This window comes from Protopterus annectens, chromosome 2.part1 (genome assembly GCF_019279795.1).
Source record: "Protopterus annectens isolate FY-2018-M chromosome 2.part1, PAN1.0, whole genome shotgun sequence".
NCBI lineage: Eukaryota > Metazoa > Chordata > Ceratodontiformes > Protopteridae > Protopterus > Protopterus annectens.
Window position 1 is genome coordinate 1,620,212,997 of NC_056729.1, and position 19,971 is coordinate 1,620,232,967.

Below are 19,971 nucleotides of genomic sequence, written 5' to 3' on the forward strand. Positions count from 1 at the left end.
TTGCACAGACTAAAGAAAGAATGTAAAATACAATTGCATGAAATGAAATATCTTGGGCTTGTGTTAACAAATTCTGGAAACCAAGGCAGGTAGGAACTGAAGTGGTTCAGACTTGCCTTGAATGTCAGAGACACTGAAATATTTCTGTGTATTGTAACATGATACAAGTTTATTCCAACCATATAATTTGTTAGTGCATTGTAGAGAGACGTGTAATATAATTTTTGATATGAAAACTAATTAATTTTGTTGTCCATAGAGTCAAAGACATGAATTTGTGCAGTGGTCTGTGGTGGGTGTGGAATGATGAACCTGTAGCAAACTTGGTAATTTTGTAGTAACAAGACTGTACTTTGGTTCTGAGTGTGGTGTGTAGATTAGTGAAAATGGGAGATTAGGGCGGGGATATAGTAGGTATTTGCTAGTGTCCTTTTGGTGTTTGGATCCAGAAAGTTTTTATGTCTGTAAAGTGTCCTCAATTTGAAATGAGTTTTTTAAATATCTTTATGTATGTGTTGGTCAAATGTGAGTTTGTTGTCTATGGTGATACCCAGTAGTTTAGCACTTGTTACAGTTTCAATCTCTGTTTTGTTTTGGGAATAGATTTTGAATTCAGATTTGAAAGTTATAGGAGTGAAAAGTAAGAGTTTATTTTGTTAGGGTTAAGTAGTAATTGTGCATCATTTAGTCATGATTGTGTTGAGGTAAAGGCATGTTGTGTTTTTTGCAACAGGTCTGATATGTTGTTAGGGGAGGAAATTATAGTGGAATCATCAGTTTATTGGATTAATGTGCTGTGATGGCAGGCAGTGTGTAGATTATTTATGAGTATATTGATGAGTAGGTGTCTGAGACTGGACCCCCTGAGGGACACCAGTTTTCATGGCACTTTTCACACTGCTGTCTCTTGGATAGGTAGCTACTAAACCATAGCTTGGGGGGTACTGAATAACCTAAATACGATAACTGCTTAAGAAGTTTGTCATGTGAGACCATGTCAAAGGCCTCTGACAGCTCTAGTAGAAACATGGAGGTGTATAGACTGGAGTCTCTAGCTTTGTTGACTGTATTCTTATTGCCCAGGTTTCAGTATCATACAGTAGTACTGATCACACAATTATTTTGTATACCTTCCTTCAGCTTCTTTGACAGTCATGTGAAATACAATACCCCAACACACTGTGCCAGTTGACTGCAGCCCCTCTGATTCTAGCTTTGACCTCCCCATTCAGACTTTCCTTCTCCTTAACCACCCCTCCCAGCTACCTGAAGCTGTTAACCTGTTCCACTATTTTCCCTTCTATCTCATTTCTCAGCTTTTTCTGATTTTCCCTATTTGCTGTAATTAAAACAGTCTTAGCTGTGCTCAGATTCATCCTGTGTGCCTTCGGTTTTGCATTTCATTTCCCTATCATTTGTTGAAGTTCTTGTTCAGAGTCTACCTCTAATGCAGCATCATGTGCATATAGCAGGTTTGTTGATCTGTCCCCTCTGAGCTGTTTACTAATGTAGTCCATCACAGCTATGTGCAGCAGTGGGCTCAGAGGTGAATCCTAATGCGCACTCACTCCCACTGGGAACCCCTCTGTGAGACCAACACTGTCTGTACTTGAGCCGTTGAGTCCTTGTATATAGCCTACACTGATTCTACCAATGTTTCTGATACTTTCTGATCCTCAAACCACAGCAGGACGGCCCAATTCAGCTTTCTTGGGACCTTGTCTACAAGTCTAGGAATGCCTGGTTGGACTCTTTGCTCCTGTCTAGCTTCTTCACAGCTATCATTCTCACTGCAAACATTGGGTCAGTTGTGCTGCGTGCTGATCTGAATATGAACTGCTCATTTCCCATCTTACTTTCTAGTACTTTGTATATTTGTTTATAAGTCACCCTCTCCAGCACTTTCGTGCAGTATGTCAGGAGTTTGATACTTCTGTACTGCCCACAGTTGTAGATGTCCCCTTCCTTTCTTTTCATGCTACTATTTGTACCCTCAGGAGCCATATCTTCCCATCTCACTGAACATCTTTATCATATCTGCTGTGACCTCATCTGACCTTGCTGCTTTCTCTGACTAACATTTTCCTTAGTGCTGTTCCTACTTCTTCTGGGGGGGGCTCCTCCTTTTCTTTCATCGTAGGCTGTGTCTGGGGCAGTACAGCTTCTCGGGGGAGGGGTTTCTTCATCAACTGCTGGAAGTACTCCTTCCATCTGCCTGTAATGTATTGTGGACTGGTGAACAGATTGTTACCGACATCCCTTATGAGAGAGTCTGACTATCTTCTTTATGTTTCTGTCTTTGCCTAGCAACCTGATAGAATTTCTTTATACCATCTACAGAGTCACTTTCCAGAAGTAGGCAGAGTACCTCTGATACCTTGTTCTTTGCTATTACAACACCTCTTTTAGCCTCGTTGTTAGGTAGCCAGTATTCCTTCTTAGCCTGGTCTATCTTTTCCATCTCCCACTTCTTCCTGCACTCCTTTCTTTTGATGACTTCCTGGACTTCTGCATTCCACCACCAGCTTTCCTTATATACCTTATTTCCATACCTGGCTTGGACACATATCTTTTCTGTACTCCTAGCACATGCTGTTAGTGCTGCCATTCTTCTTCAACTCCACCTATTTCCTCTTTTTCTTGAGGTGCTAGAGCAATGAGTAATTTTTTGAACTGCTGTGCTTTCTAACCAGTCAACTTCCAGGTCTTCGGCCTTGTCGAGTTTGACCTTAAAACCTTCTCTGACCAGTGCTTGCAGTTGATTTTGGCACCCATTGGTTTATGCTGGGGGATGACTGCCTCACTAGGGATGATTTTGCAATCACTGATTCTACCCCAGTGCTCTTTACTTACTATGAGGAAATCTACCTTAGTTACATGTTGGCCACTCTTCTTTGTGATCTTGTGACTGTCTCTCTCTTGCTGAACCATGTCCTGGTCACCATCAAACCATTTGCTAGGCAGAAATTTAGATTATTCCTGTTGTCCTAGACAGAATACAGTGGCAGGGCTTTCAGTCTTGCTGTGTAAGACTTGTTTTGTGTACCTTGTAATTTTTTGGTGAGAAACCTCTGTGGTTTGTCCAGTTGTTTAAGGTGTCTGGTGAGGTAGATGCAAAAGGGAGCATTTTACTCAAGTTATTGGTCTGATGAGGTTGAGTATAATGGAATTCTATAATCCTTAGATCTAGATGTGATGCCTTTACTTATACATGCGCCACATACATGGATTTCCTTACTACTGTAGATATGTGATGGTCAGAGTTCAGATTGATATCAACCTGAGTACTCAGATCATGTACCATTGGGTCTACACTTGGGGGGTGGTGCTGCCTATAATGTAATTAGCAGGGATGTCAGCTTTTCCGCAGGGAATAATATTGCATTTTTTTGCATTTAGCTTTAATCCGTGGCTTTGGCATTAATCATTTGTCTATGTTAACTCTGTCTGCAGTATATTAACATCATTGGGGAACTCAATGATTGCTCCCAATTTACAATCGTCAGCGAACTTGGTCAGGCACAGGCCGTCCAAGTTAGTCTGGACTTCTGAAAAATACATTCTGAAAAGTAAGGGCCCCAGCATAGAAACCTCTGTTACACCATTGGTGACTGGTCTTTTGATAAAGGTGAAGTCGCCCACTTTGATAGCATGAGACTGGTTAGTGAGCCATTTGGCTACCCATCTGGTAATGTAGGGGTTAATTCCCAATTGGGAGAGTTTAATATGTAAAGCACAAAACTGCCACCAAAGCTTTAGAACTCACTTGTCCTGCACAAAATTAATCCAGAATAAAAGGCAAAGCACCAGTACTTGGAGACAGCTGTAGGATCCAGTATAAAAATCTTTATTGGACACAAGCGCTTTCGTGGGCAACCCCACGTCCTCAGATGTCTAATACACATTAAAACAACCATTGACTTATATATACTTCCCCTCTTCAGACACATGACTAAAAACAACCAATACCTTGTACTAATGTGAGTGATCACTTTTGTCTTAAAGCAACATTTTATAAAGTACATACTGATAAATACATCATATAATGAAAAAAATAATGATACATAAGCATCAAAAATCCTGTTTGAAAAGCTGCCTGAATTATAACTTAAAACTTAAAAGCATATAAAATCACAAAAATGTATATCTTCCAGTAATATAAACTTTCACTGTTTACTTAGATAATTTCACATCAAAAACGCATACTAGTATATGTCAAGAAATAAGTCATTTAGCATAAAAATAGTTCATCTGTACTTCTACCTGAAAAGCTGCCTAGATTTTAACTTGGGGTGCAGGGGTATATATTCATTAAGTCCATGGCCTCTATCGGCCCTTAACCTGACTATCCACTTTGCTTCGAGCACTTCAGTGATATTCCGTAGGTCTCCCCCTCTGATGCTCTCATAGGTTCTCCCTGTGACTAGAAACTTAAAAACATGTTCCACATCATTATTAATAGTGTGTCTAGCTAAGGCATTCACTTTGTTCTTTTTATTAATAGCAAAAATATGTTCATGTATTCTTTCCTTCAGAGATCTGTCTGTCTTCCCTACATAGAAACCATGACACACTGTACTAAGCTTGATCACCTAGATCCAAACCCACCAAATTTCAATAATGCAATCGTGTTATTTTCTAGACTAGAACTAAACCCAAACAAATTCATCATCATTATAGCAATTTACATTCCCTCCAACAATGAGACCACCTTGATAGAAGACTCCCTACACTGGACATCAGCTACTTTTTCCTCAAGAAACCATTATAATGGGAGACTTTAATTTAGACTGGTTAACCTGCACATCTGAAAACCCCACAAATGTCATAAACTTACACGGCTTCTCCAAGTTAATGACATTTCCAACACGAAAAAATGAAAAGACAAATAGACACTTAATTTTAGATTGGACCTTATCCAACAAACCTTTTCTTGCTTTCAGGATGTCTCCCAGATAGCTTAACCAACCAAATACCCACTTACCTCCTTCGACAACTCCCCCCCGAAAAAACACAATTTTTAGACAAATACGTAACAAAAAAAACCTCTCTTCTCAAAACTTTATATTAACCTTAAAACAGTGTGACTGGTCTCCTCTGTCATCCCTACCAATTGACACTGCAGTATCATACTTTAATAATTACATTCCTGGACATACTTAATAGTCAAGCCCCACTAAGAACCATAAGAACTAAAGCAAACTATGCTTTGTGGCTAACCAAAAAGACTAGACTTCTACTTAAAACCAGAGACAAAGCCTGGACAGTATACCACTCCAATAAAAATCCTACTACACTAAACAATTATCGTCAACTTAGAACCAGATAAAAAAACAGGTAAACAATTACAAAAAATCATACTGTATAACAGCACCACAAAAATATAAAACTAACCCAAAAAATTCTGGGCAAGTATAATTCAGTTACTACAGCCAGGCCAATCTGTAACCCCAGCTCCCTCTACCACAAATACACAAGATAGCATTGCAACTCAATTCAGTAACTACTTCACCAGGTCTGTCCTAAACCTTACCAAATCAAATAATACTGCCCCACTAAAAATCAATACTGAACCTCATAATTCAGCCAATAACTTTTCTTTTAAATCATTACCATCAAGCATAATAAAAAGAATGCTTAATAAACTAAAACCTACCACCCTTGCTGGTGACAAAATACAAGCCAACTACCTTAAGTTAGCAGCTGACACCATCGCCTACCCAATCTCAGTACTAATTAATCTCTCCATAAATGAACTCCATGTACCCAAAATCTGGAAAACTCCCTACATAATACCACTACACAAAGGGGAAGCCAATGCTGACCTCTCTAATTATAGACCTATCGCAATACTATCTCCCCTATCCAAAATCTTAGAAAAATACATCCATTCACAGCTGATGACTCACCTACTCTCAAACCATCCCCTAGCTAACACCCAGCATGGCTTTCGACCTAACCATAGCACCACCACAGTATTACTAAGCTTTACAGACACCCTTAACCATCTTAGAAACAATGGTCAACTAGTCTCCTCAATATTCCTAGGTATGTCCAAAGTATTCAATACAGTCTCCCACCAAAAAACTTCTACAAGAACTCCTGTCTCCTAAACTAAGCCACTGTGCCCTTCACTGGTTCCATGATTATTTATCAGATCGACAGCAAGCAATAAAATGGCACAATGAATTCTCCTACATTACCTTACCTGTTACACAAGGTGCACCACATGGATCAATCTTAGGTCCACTCCCATTTAACAATTTTACTAACAAGCTCCATTACACTACTGACCTAGCCAAAATCATGCAATATGTGGATGACGCCACACTTTCACTGGTGTAGAATCCTGGCTTGCTAGCTCACAATTAATCCTGAACCCCAATAAAACAAAACTAATGATACTCTCTAACAATAAACCCTCAAACCAATACACATCTTTTCAGATCTACTCATGAAATAACACCAAGATTGAACCATTATCACACACCAAACTTCTTGGTATCACAATTGATAACAACTTGAAATTTGATAAATATCTGGCAACTGTCATTAAAAAGGTTCACATTAAACTAAGGCAGTCTATTGCCAGGGCATATTTACTGTCACCCCTCCTATATGGCTCTGCCATCTTCACTAACCTGAAGAAAACCGAACTAACTAAACTTGAAGTATGCTATAATAAAATTGCCCGATTTGCTAACACCTCCCCACATAGAGCCAATCACTGTATTGCACTACAACAACTTAACTGGCTGAAATTACTCAGCCTCCTTATATTTACCCAATTTATAATACCCCTCAGGATAATATATCAACCTGAAAAATGGCTCTACAAAACCTACTTAAAACCCAATTCAACACAAGACAACTCAGATCTTCTGATAAATTCCTTCTACAAGTAACTACGACTAACAACTACCATGGAAACTCTCTATACTCTAGTAGTATCTCCAGGGTATGGAATGTGCCCCCCCCCAATTAATACTAACCACTGCTAGCCCCCCAAATATTTAAAACACTGCTCATGTCTCACCTATCCAAATCATGGCTCTGCTCCTGTCTTAATCCCATTTGAATAATCTGTCTTAATCCCAGATGAATAATATCACTATTCATAATTTCTCCTAATTTCTCCTTTACTAATCCTATAATTTTTAGATACTACACTATTAAGCTACCTTCCATCTTTTACTCCTATTTACCCCATTATCTTTGTTTTTTTCTTCTTTTATACACTAACACAGATTTATAGCTATACTATCTAATAATAACACTTTTTGCTTTCAACTGTTTCTACCCAATAAAATGCTGTCTTTTAACATGTCCTTGACTACTCTTCAGTCATAGGACCTAGCATTTTTTTATATATATAAAATATTGACTGATGAAATGTTGGGCGGCCATGGTGGTGCAGTGGTTAGCATTGTCGCCTCACAGCAAGAGGTTCTCCGGTTCGATCCTCGGCTGGGGTGCCTTCTGTGCGGAGTTTGCATGTCCTCCCTGTGGTCGCGTGAGTTTCCCTTGGGTGCTCCGGTTTCCTCCCACATCCCAAAGACATGCAGTAGGTGGATTGGACACTCTAAATTGGCCCTATGTGTGAGTGTGTGCATGTGTGTGCCTTCTGTGGAAGGTTGGGCACCGGGCTGGCAACTCGACACTGTAAAACTCCACTGCCAATCATGAGCGGACAGGTGATCCGCTGTGGCGACCCCTAACCGGGAAAAGCCGAAAGAAGAAGAAGAAGATTGACTGATGAAATGTTGAACAAATCTGTTCTATATTTGTATTGCTCTTATACTATGTACTAAGTGTGAATTTTTCTTTAAATGTACAATTTATGTTAATATTTTCAACCTATGATTACATTCTCCTATGCTACCTTTTACCATAATTATGATTTCATATGTCTGTATCTTGAACATGCTATGGACTGAATGTAACTTGGGGTTTTTCTCCCTGGGCCTCCACTGAAAAGGGTTAACCACCCAGTCGTACTATCCTGGTAAACAAATATAAAATGAAAAAATATATTTTGAGCACAATCTGGCTATTAAAAAATAAAGATGTTAAACAACGTATTAGCTAAACACTCCCTAACATGTACTGAGTTTATGAAATTTGTCTGTATGCTGGTAGATCATGGAAACTGTAATTTTGTTAAAGATTTTAATATGGATTTAGCAAACAAAGAACTGAGGTGGCAATTTTTATTAATGGCTGATAAAATCCAGGTCTTAATGATGGTTTATACATTAAATGTTTATTAAAAGACACACAATGGTAATATAGAAGTTATTCAAATGTGTTTGTGTCTATGTATATATCTCTATTGCTATCTATATATTTTTTATGCATAATGGTAGCGTTGTCGCCTCACAATAAGATGTTGTCCTGTTCGATTCTCAGTTAGAGCGTCTTCTGTGTGGAGACATGTGTGAATGGGCGTACCTTCGTTGAAGGTTGTGTATCAGGGCTGGCAACTCGGCACGTAAAAATCTACTGCCAGTCATTAGCGGACCGGAGTTCCGCTGTGGTGACCCCTAACTGGGAAAAGCCAAAAGACACAACAAAAAATACACACACACACACGCACACACATATATTAAATTAGATGTAGATAATATATATGGTATCTATAAGAGTCGGTTATAATGTGTTTAGTATAAAGGTATTTCTTTTCCATATTTTTTGGTTATAAGAGGTAATTTTGTTTAAATGAAAAAGAATTGGACAGCTTAGTTGATCATATGATTCATCAAGTATATTGTAAAAATCCATGCATTAGGCTGATTTATTCATTCTGATGAAGTTCTTGATTAATAAATTGAGTGCTTTCTTTCTTTATTCTGTTTCAGTAACCCATAGTGGTGTTTTTTGTTTTTATTTTATTTTTTAATTTTTTTTATTCTTAATTAGGTGTTTGTAGTTTCTACTTTTTGATTTTTAGAACAGTGGTTTGTCAGTGCTGTTGAAGGTCCATTTAATCTTCAGACCCTTTAAGATCCATCTCACTCTATCATTGTTTCCAGATGTGTTTCACTGTTTGTAGGTAACACTCATTAGTCACAGTTACACCTTTATAGTAACTTTATAGTAACTTGTGAGCACTGCGTAAATAAGTAACTTACTCATCTGGGATCCTCAGGTGGAGATTCTACGGAATCAAACTCTGGTCTTCATCGTGTAGTTTATTCACAGCACAAATCACTAGCTTTAACTGTTAACTTCAGTCACAGCGTAGTTGTGAGCCTATTACCAGTCAGGGATAGTACTATACATATAGAATAAAGGCAGTAAACAAGGGATGCTTTTTAGATATTAATGCCATTGGAAAAGATATCTGATAGAATAAGATGATCTACATTGGCATGTATTTTTTGAAGAATACATATTTTCCTATGCAGTGCTTGGCATTGTTTTTTTCCTGATTGCATCTATCTCTGTTCTGCTACAGAATCTTTTAGATGGGATGGAATAAAAATTTGAAACAAAATCAGCAATGCCACTGAAAATCAGGGATGTTCGGGAAGTATGGGTAATGTAATGATGGGTAGCAGAATGTTGGGTAATGGAATATTGGGTAATAGTTGTGCATGCATCCAGATGACCATGAACAGAAGGATAGGGTGTTAAGGGAATCCATTGAGGCCAAGTGAGTATGATCTTTGAGAAAGAAATGTGTGATAAAAAGAAAATATAACTTGAAAATACAAAGTGGAATGTCCATAAGAGGTACAAGAAAATATATTTCTTAAAAGGGGTTGTGGGCATTCAGAACAGCCTTCAGTAAGAGATAACAGTGCCAAAACACTCTCAAATTTCATGAAACCCCAAATCAAACTTCTTATGCTGTGTAAAAAAAAAAAAGATTTACTACACAGGCTCTGCACATTATTCAAAGGAAAAAGAAAATAGAAAATAGCAGACTTTAAAATTTGTGCTGTTTGTAAACTGTTTGCATGCTTATTAAACTGTGATTAAATCAGAGGAAATCTAAAGTGTCACTTGGTTTTACTGTAGGCTACGCCTGATACACTCTGAAATTAAGGATATAAAGAATGAGCCAGTCCTTGAATTTAGACGGGGGAGTCCAGAGCTGGCTGCCTTGCAGAAGGTAAAATATCTTACTTTTATTTACTGTTTTGTTTTAGATAGAGATGTTTGCCATAGTAGTAATTGCAATCAGTGCCCACTTTTTCATCTGACACCTTGCATTTTACTACCTGTGAAGTTAGAATGCAGTATAGTCTACTCCACCTGATCTTTGTACAGAGGTGTGAATTCATTGTTAACTTACAAACAGGTGAGTATTGTTCCCATTTTACAAACAGGTGAGTATTGTTCCCATTTTCATAGTCCCTGATGTCCAGATCATAAACAGCATTTATAAAAATGCAAAGCAGTCTTGCTTCGTAAAACATATTCATATTTCACATTTGCTAAGTGAGGTTCCATAGAAACTTTGCATATGATATCATTTTAAAAGTATCTGAAGGAAAATGAATGTGACTTTGTCTACTGTTAGTTGCAAAAAATGTATTTTAATTTAGTTAGAAATTCACCACTGCCACCATCAGTGGCGGCTGGTGACTTCAAATCAAAGGGGGGCTGCAGGAGACAGCTGAATGGGTGGGGTCAATGGGACAGGGTGTGGCCAACTAGAAAGGGGAGGAGCTATGCTCAAAACCACAAAAACTAAATATACTGCTCTGGGTGCCAAACCGTCATTATGAGAGTCCAATCAAGACAAAATGAAGTATAGAAGAATAAAAATATTTCAATGCATTGGCTGCATGACAGCTTAATATCTAGATGGAAACAAAAAAGGTTGTGAGGCATGAAAAAATAAATTACTTTTTTTTAAATACATTAATGGAATGCCAGCCAAAATCAAGTATAAGAAAAACAAGCAGCCCTCAACTCAAACCACTTCTTGCACTGCAGTTCTAATTATAATTTATATTCAGCTTTATTAAAGTACCAAGTAACATGCTGAAAGTAGAAATCTCTGATGCCCCACTTGTAAAATATGTTCCTTATCCAAAAAGACCTGCTGCCTGACATCTACTTGTTTCATGGGAAAACATGATCAAAGTAAAAATGAAAAGCAAACAAGAAATAAGCTCAAGATACATTGCTTAAAAGGATTACTGTACAGGTTATGGACCACACTAAAAGGATTACTGTACAGGTTATGGACCACACGATTGGCATTCTTTTTACGGGTAAAGCCTGCAGAGATGACTGGAAGTCTCCAAGTGTAATGAGACTTAAAATAATGTAATCCTGTCCTTTATTACAAATACTGGCATATGCATTTCAATACCCAAGGCTTATACATTATCTAGTTAAGTATTCTCTACATGGCAACAGAAAGGCTTTCAGTGTTGGCAATTCTTTAACAGTATGCTTATTAAAGCTTACTTGCATCTTGCAATCTCAGCCAAGCTTACCTAATGGTCATTAAAGTATTGCTACTTAAACACAGAGCAACAGACACTTTGAGTAATAAGCATAAATCAACAGTACAAAAAATATGACAGAAACCAGACCATTCTGTAAAAATCAAGGACAGATGAAAAGCCACTCTAGTACTTGTGTCTACCTTGGATGGGGGGGATACTCTGCACATTTACACTGCATAACTACTCCTTGCCTTGCTGGTACACATCCAGAGTCACTACATGGGGAGTGGGGTGCAACAGGTATGTCACAGTTTGAAATGTCTCTGGTTGACTTGTGATGGCCCTGACACATTTGTCATACCTCTCAACCTCAGAGCAAGAAATCTGGACAAAGCCATACAAAGAAATGGGACAAAGGCCCAAAAATAAGGACAATTTTTAAAATATTGCTCTTATAAACTTAGAAAGATAATAGAGGTCTTGCATTAGTATGAGTTTTCTGAATGGCATGAAATCTGAAACTCAAATGTCTGTCATTATTTTCTAACTTCAGTCTTTAATGATTTGTCACTAATTTGCCAAAAAACACAATTTTATGAAAAATGGACCATAAATGTGATATAAAAATATAAAATAGCAACACAATACAGCTGGGAACCTGTCAAAGAAGGGATACTTTAATATTAGTACTGCTAACTTGAGCAGCTGACAAAATAAAAGAATCTACATACATTTCTGAAATAAAAGTAATCTAACTGATTATTACAGTTATTTCTTAATTATAAACCCTCCATGTTTTCTTCCAAAATTGCTATTTTGCAGAGGGATCATTAGGGGAAGAGCAACATTTTGAGCCAAAATCAGGGACAGTTGAGAGGTTTGGCTATGCCTAATTCTATAAAGCAATTTATTTGCATGTACCTCTCAACCTGTTAATGCAATAAATCTGGACAAGGCCAAATATATTGGGGAAACATATAAACAGTACTAAAAATTGCTCTTGTATAAACTAAGACAGTTGATAGAACAGGTCTTACTTTAGCATGCATTTTTCTGAAGGTCATGAAGTCTGAAACTCAGTGTGTCATTATTTAGTGACTTAATTCCTAAATGATTTGCCAGAAAAACACAAATTTTATGAGGAACAAATCAAAAATAAGAAGCAAAAAATCTATTCATTCTTTGAAAATCTGGACAGTTGGGAGGTATGGTTCAGCTGGGGCTGCCTAAGTTTGCCGCCCTTCCCCCTCACAAAACCATGGTCGAATGGAGCCTCCCCCTGCAGCCATTCCAATGATCCATTACTTGGCTATTTCACTCCATTTACCATAAACACTAACGTGCATACTGATTTACTTCTGTGATGATTTGAACTTCATTTGAAAGTTTTATTTTGCATTTTACAGCACAAACACTAAGACATCTGCTAAACAAACTTGGCATTAAAACTTCTCTGTCATTGAAACTCACATTCATTGAAACAACATTGAAGCCCACATTCAAAGAAAATACATTTTACCCGTGGCAGATAAAGATTAATTTTGGGCTGATTTCAAATCATAGGCCCCTTGCATATGAAACATACATGTGCTCTTTAATACACCTTCCTATTGCTTTGAACATTTTTCCAGTAAACAATGAAACAAAACGCATGCACCAATGACAAAACTGCCCAATTCAGAACATTTCCATCATAAAAGTCTACTCAAACTTCTACAGTCCACTATTTTCAGTAAATATGCACAATTCTACAGTCCACCATTATCAGTAAATATGCACAATCTCTGAAGTAGTAAAAAAGTCATCTAAATAATTCCACATTAAATAAATCTGTAATGAAGAGGTTGCTGCTAGCAATCACCTTTATATTTCATGGTTTCATCGAAAAATAAAGTGTCTGATGCCCTGAGGAATAAATTGCCTAAATTACATTAAAAATAAGCTAGTAATATTGCAATAGGAAATGGATGGCAAACTGATAACAGGCTCATAGTTAGTATCTTAACTTTCAGTACAGCAGCATTCACCACTTATGGGAGTAGAACCAACAACCTTCTGCATCAAAAGCAAGTACACAACCTGTTGTGCTACAAGCAATGCGAGCTGACTTAGCATAATCAGCACTAAACTTCTCTTCCCCTGCAGCTCTCAGCTCCTTGTAAAATCTACTCAATACTCAACTGCATCTCAACTTCGCAGCACAAGAAATCTGGAAAAAGCCAAATTTATTGGGGTGGGTCAAAAGGGCAAAAACCAGGGACACATTAAACATTGCTTGTATAATCTTGGAAAGCTGCTAGAATAAAATGCTGTGTTACCACCATACATTTTACTGCCAAGGTCCCTGTGCAAACGAGTCAGAACAACATACCACTATGCCAAATCACCTGCTTTGTGAAAGAAAAATGCTGTGTTATCACCATACATTTTACTGCCAAGGTCCCTGTGCAAAACAGTCAGAGCAACATACCAGTACGCCAAATCAGCTGCTTTGTGAAAGAGAGGAAGACTGAAACTTAAATGGCTATCATTTAATGAATTCAGTTCTCACCATAGCTGTCAACCTCTTAGCACAAAACACCTGGACAAACCCAGTAATGAGGGAATACAGCCCTCAAACATATTCATTGAATTCAGTTCTTGCCATAGCTGTCAACCTTAGCACAAAAAAATTGGACAAAGCCAATAACAGGGTAATACAGTCCCAAAAATAAGGACAAATTTCAAATAGTCATCTTATAAACTTAGAAAATTGCTATAATAAAAGGTTGTGTTACTATATATTTATTGCTAGAATAAAAAGTTGTTTTACTATGCATTTTCTGAAGAATATGAAGTCTCAAATTCAAATACCTGTCAATTTTACTTCTGACGGAACAAAAACAATTTTCAGCAGAGGCCCAGGGAGAAATACTGTAGACATATGTCTTTGTAAAATGGCAGGACACCAGAGCAAATCCACACAAACACAGGGATAAGATGCAGACTCCACACAGAAGGCACCCCAGCCAAGAATCAAACCAGAAAACCTATAGCTGTGAGGCAACAATACTGCCACTGCACCATCAAATATGTAAGGAATTAAACATTCATAAGCCTGAAGTCTGAAATTCAAATGCCTGTCAATTTTATTTAACATTTGTTAATCAGGACAGTCTGACTTGGAATAAAAAAACAATTTTCAGCAGAGGCCCAGGAAGAAATAATGCAGACATGTCTTTGTAACATGGGAGGACACAAAAGCAAACCCACACAAACACAGGGAGAAGATACAGACCCCACAAAGACGGCACTCCAGCCAAGAATCAAACCTAAGAACCTGCAGCTGTGAGGCAACAATGCTGCACCATCAAATATCAAGCATTGCAACATTTACAAACCACAGATATTATGAGGAACAGATCAGATCAAATATGAGGCAAAAATCTGCAATTTATTTACAAATGGTGGTGGGTAGGGAATTCACCACTTTAACACCTGCATACAAGGTACAGGGTTCAAGCCTGAGGTATTCCCTACCACACCACCATGAGTCTAACCACCAGTATATTGCACCTGGGGCATTTACACAGACACACACCTGTATCATAAATCCAAATCCCAAGTAGATCATTCCCACACACACACACACACACTTACCTGTAGCATAAATCCAAATCCCTAGTAGATCTTTCCTTGTATCATAAATCCAATTCCCTAGTAGATCTTTCCCTGTAGCATAAATCCAAATCCCTAGTAGATCTTTCCCTGTGGCATAAATCCAAATCCCAGTACAAACTTTCCCTGTAGCATAAATCCAAATCCCAGTACGAAAACCCGCCCGCGCACATCCCCGTCGCAAGATCTTCCCCCAGTGTGACTGCAGCAAACTCCAATCCACACCAGACTCTGCCCGTCATGAGATAGACGCCTGATGAGAGTGCAGCAAATTCCAGACTGCTGATGTTGTAGTCCGACCGCTGACGTTGCAGTCCGACCCCGACGGATGTGAGTTCCAGGACAGTCTGTGCAGTTTAAAACTGCATAGACTTCTGGGAGCTCTGTTCTTCATGTTTCCCAGTCAGGACTGCTGCTGAGACAATATGCGCATGCTCCAGACTGTCTCAGCAGCAGCAGCAGTCTGGACTAGTGCGCGAAAGTCCGTGATTTTTTAAATTTTGTTTCTTTTTATTTCTTTATTTTTCTTTATTTTAAGTTGAGGGGGCTGCAGTCCGGCAGTCCAATAGCACAGGCCGCCCCTGGCCACCATTTCAAATGTAAGTGTATCAGGTGCAAGCAGTAACTGAGTAAATTAACTGGAATAATTAGAGACATCTCTACTGAGCAAAACGATACTGAAAATGTACTGGCTGACAAATGTAGCTCCAGTTTTATCCTCTCTCTCCCCTCAAAATCCCCTCAGTAATTACCCCGATTATAGCTTCCCAAATATTATTAGAGAATGTGTCCTCAATATACTTTACAAGGCCAAGAATACTGCATCAGTATCCCAGAATGCCTCTTGAATTGCATAACACATGACCTATCAGGACCATTAGAATCACTAGTTTAACCACAGCATACAGGCAGCATTTGTGCCAAGTGAACAGAGGGCTGCAACTGTCATTCCTCTGCACAAGGGGTGGGGGGCTTTATGGTCCCAGTTAACTACAGAACAGTAACTCTGACTAGTCCCATATGCAAAGCCCTACAAAGAACTATCATGGAAACAATAAATTATGTTATAGGAAGTCTGCATGCACTGGATTCAGCCCAGTTTGGTTTTGTCTAGGGCAGGTCATGCATACTCAACTTTTTGGACTTCTTCAAATAGGCCAGCATAGCAATGGACAAGGGCAAAACAGTACGTACTGCCTACCTTTACCTAGGAAAAGCATTTGAGTCAGCACCTTATTCAGACAATGTAGAGAAACTCACAAAATTAAGTTAAAACCGTATGTCACCCGCTAGATAGCCAGCTGGGCTCAGAGAATGGACCCAAGAAGTTAGGCTAAGGAAGACTACTTTTACAAAGATTCCAGTCACTAGCGAAGTTGCTCAGGCTGTTTAATTGGTGTACTGTAGCACTAATTTTGTGGGTTTTTTTACTGTGTTTTTTACATTAGGCGTACTGGGTTTATTCATCTTGTGGCAGGAAGTGTGTCCCTGGTCAGTCTTAGTTAGAAAAGTATAAAAATCAAGCACTGCAACCACAGAGAGGTTGAAGCACAGATAAAAGCAATTATAAACTTAAATAACTGGTATAAAACTCATGAGAAACCACAGCTAATAAAACATAGTTAAAAATATTTGTAAGATCTGTAAGATAGATAAGCGTTTTTGGCTTGATGCCTTCCTCAGATCTTTCAGCTCTTTTAAAAAAATGTAGGTAAGAGGCTGAGCTGCACTTAAATAATTGAAAGGAATTCTGATGATGTAGAGAGCCAATACGATTAAAGCTTCATCTTCTTAGTTTCCGCCCTTTCAATAAAAGCTTTAAAGGAGCCATTCCATTCAGTCCTGGTGTTTTATCTGCCTGTAAGTCTGCGATCCATCTTAATTAATTTATGTCAGTTCTGTTAAACATATCACTGTCTCTTGGACTCTCATTTATAACTTCCAGCACCATAAACAAAATTTATGTCCAGAATAAACAGAGATATGCTGACTTGGGTCTATATCATATAATCGAAATTCCAAAATATCGAACACCATAAGCTCGAACTTGGAATTTCGAAATGTGATAACATCGAACACTCAGAATAGCAAATTTTTTCCCAGGGAAAAAATTTACTGTTCCGAGAATCATACACACAACACAAGCACACCAAAATAAATAATCCACACACATACACTTAATAAAACCGTACTTCTAACCCTTCACTAAACTGTACATACATTCCTATCTATCCACTAACCTTAACCCGCACCCTCACCCTAAGGTCCGTAACTATCGCACACTTACCCTAAGAAACTATACACAAACAAACTAATTAATACACACATACACTTAACAAAACCCTACTTCTAACCCTACACTAAACCATGTATACATTCCCACCTATCCACTTACCTTAACCCGCACCCTCACCCTAAGGTCTGTAACTATCACACCACAGTGGAGGAAATAGCGAAGTCACAGAACGGCCCACCAAAATCTTGCCCTAGGTAAGAATTTGATGTTCCGTGGCTTCGCTATTTTCAGCCTTCGATGTAGTGGTGTCAGTATTATAACATTTGAAGTTTTGCAACTTCGATGTTATAATATAGACCCGCTGACTTAGTGCATTAGTTTTATTCTGGAGAATTATATCACTTAGATGGTGTAAAATTCTGTCCTTAAAGGGTCTATTAGACTCTCCAATACAGAAATGGATGCACGTATTACAACATGCAATATATATAACATTTTTGGTGTTGCAATCTGCATATCTACCAAGCATGTATTTTCTCCCAGTGGTCATGTTTCCTGGGGTCCCCATCAAAATATTTTATTCTTAAAGCCCAAGGCACAAAATATGTTTGACATTGCAGGATAACCCAAATATTTGTCTGCTTTCAGCATGTCCACAAGTGTCTCTTAGCAGTGGATTGCTGTGTCTCTTGCTTCCATTTTAAAAAGCTATAGTCTCTTGACAGTTCACACAAAGCAGCCTTCATCCTTTCTCACTGCTTCATCATGTATCAACCCATTTTATGATTCTCTTCCAGTATTATCAAGACTCCTTTAATAACTAATCATTCCATTAAATGTCCAACCATCTGTCTCTAAGTATGCATACCTTGGTGGCCTGAACACACACACACACACACACACACACACACACACACACACACACACACACACACACACACACACACACACACACACACACTCTGAATATCTTTTAATCCTTTTCTTCTTCCTGATTTGTCTCATCTTCTGCACACTTCACTACATTTGGACAGCCTTATTCATATCTTAGCCTGGCTCTTGGAGCAGCTTTCTTCTTCTTAAAGTGTCCCAGCTTTTGTATTAGGGTTCTGCCCTACCATATCTTGTTTTATGGACCCCCAGTTGTTAAGAAGAATTCTCATGGCCTAGGGAAGCTCATGCCTTTTTATTTTCTTTGTCTCCTGTGCCCTGTTTCCCTTTAGTTGAGAAGAATAAATGTCTTATTGCTTTGGATACCTGGGGTCGCTTTTAGAAGAGCTGAGACTCTTCATAACGTCTTGCACGTCCATTACCAGGCTTTGTTTATTCACCTAACCTCAGATGCCATTTTAAATGTGGATCAAAGTCTTAGGCTGGAAACTCATAGCACTTTTTCTTTAAAATGTATCACTAACAGGTGTTAAGCCTTATACTTTTCCATGCCCACTGCTCTTTTCAGTGGGTCAGATAGAGTTAGTGTGTGGCCAAAGACACATCCAGTTTAAACTTACTGCTCACTCCGAGGATATGCTCTTGTCTGTGCTTATTTCCCCTGGCCCTCCTCAGGATTCAGCCCTGTCATCCTGTGATTGCATAACTTTGTATACAGTTCAGTTTTAGACCTTCACAATTTACACATTTTGGAGTCATGGAGGAAAGCCTCAACGTATCACTGTTGTTCATCCATCAAGTTGTTCTGCCTCCTGCATGACTCCCCACAGATCTTAACTCCTGCAGTTTTTCAGTTTAATCTGTTTACTGACCCCCTTTATTCCAAGTCCCCTAATATTTTGACCAACAATCATTCTGCACAAATTCTTCCTATTGCCTCTTCCTCAGATATTTATTCCTGCTTCCTCCATTAAATTTAAATAACCTACACTACTGTCCTCTTAGGTACAGATAGGCACCTAGTGTCCATCATTTCTGTGTATAGCATCCTTCCACAGTGGACATGAGTGACACTGCAGCTACACCCATCCCTTGCACTTGGTATAGCCTTCCTGTTAACCACCAAATACTCCCTTCCATTCCTTTTTTTGTCTACACATTTGTAAGCCCAGTAATGCCATGTGATATACTTAATACCCTATTTTTGTTGATAGTTTACTCCTTGAGGTTATGAAGATGGAGTGCATTACTAAAGCACTGAACTAGTAACGAATTCTCCTTGCCCTCTATATCTTCAACGTTCTCACTCTGGGCATCTCTTGTGACATAGTAGCATCTTAACTTGTAGGTGAGTGAGTGCTTTACTACTTTAGTGCTTCACTCAGGCTTATCAGACTGTGCTGTTACATTTGTGAGATGTATATTTCATCAAGAATCACCAGTTTTAGTCCTATTACTGTTACGTTTTATGCATGTAATTAATATTGTCAGTTTATTATTGGAGAATTGTGAGCCAACTTGCTCTCCCTCTACCCCTGTTAAAGACCACTATTTGCAAACCTGTGTGATGCATGCCTGTAGTAACATTCCCAGCTTTAAATACTTTCATAGTCTGTAATCTTGGGTGGGGGCATTTCCCCTGGCGAACATACCCTTTAATTCCCATTACCTTTTAGGCCAAAATGACACAACTTCAAAACAAGTGGATTATGTTTTGTTAGCTGCTCACTCCCCTCCTTTGAACACAGAGACAAATCTCATTCTGATTTTTGTCTCGTT

General features: G+C 38.5%; 1 protein-coding gene across 2 annotated transcripts in view; it reads left to right on the forward strand.

Annotated features, from left to right (window-relative positions):
• The window catches only part of ALDH4A1 (aldehyde dehydrogenase 4 family member A1), a 677,659-nt gene that overhangs the window by 148,724 nt on the left and 508,964 nt on the right, over window positions 1–19,971 (forward strand). For both annotated transcript variants that reach the window (XM_044063053.1, XM_044063052.1), the window contains exon 2: window positions 10,024–10,117. In XM_044063053.1, coding sequence (XP_043918988.1) covers window positions 10,024–10,117 — 94 coding nt within the window. The remainder of the gene's footprint in view (window positions 1–10,023; window positions 10,118–19,971) is intronic.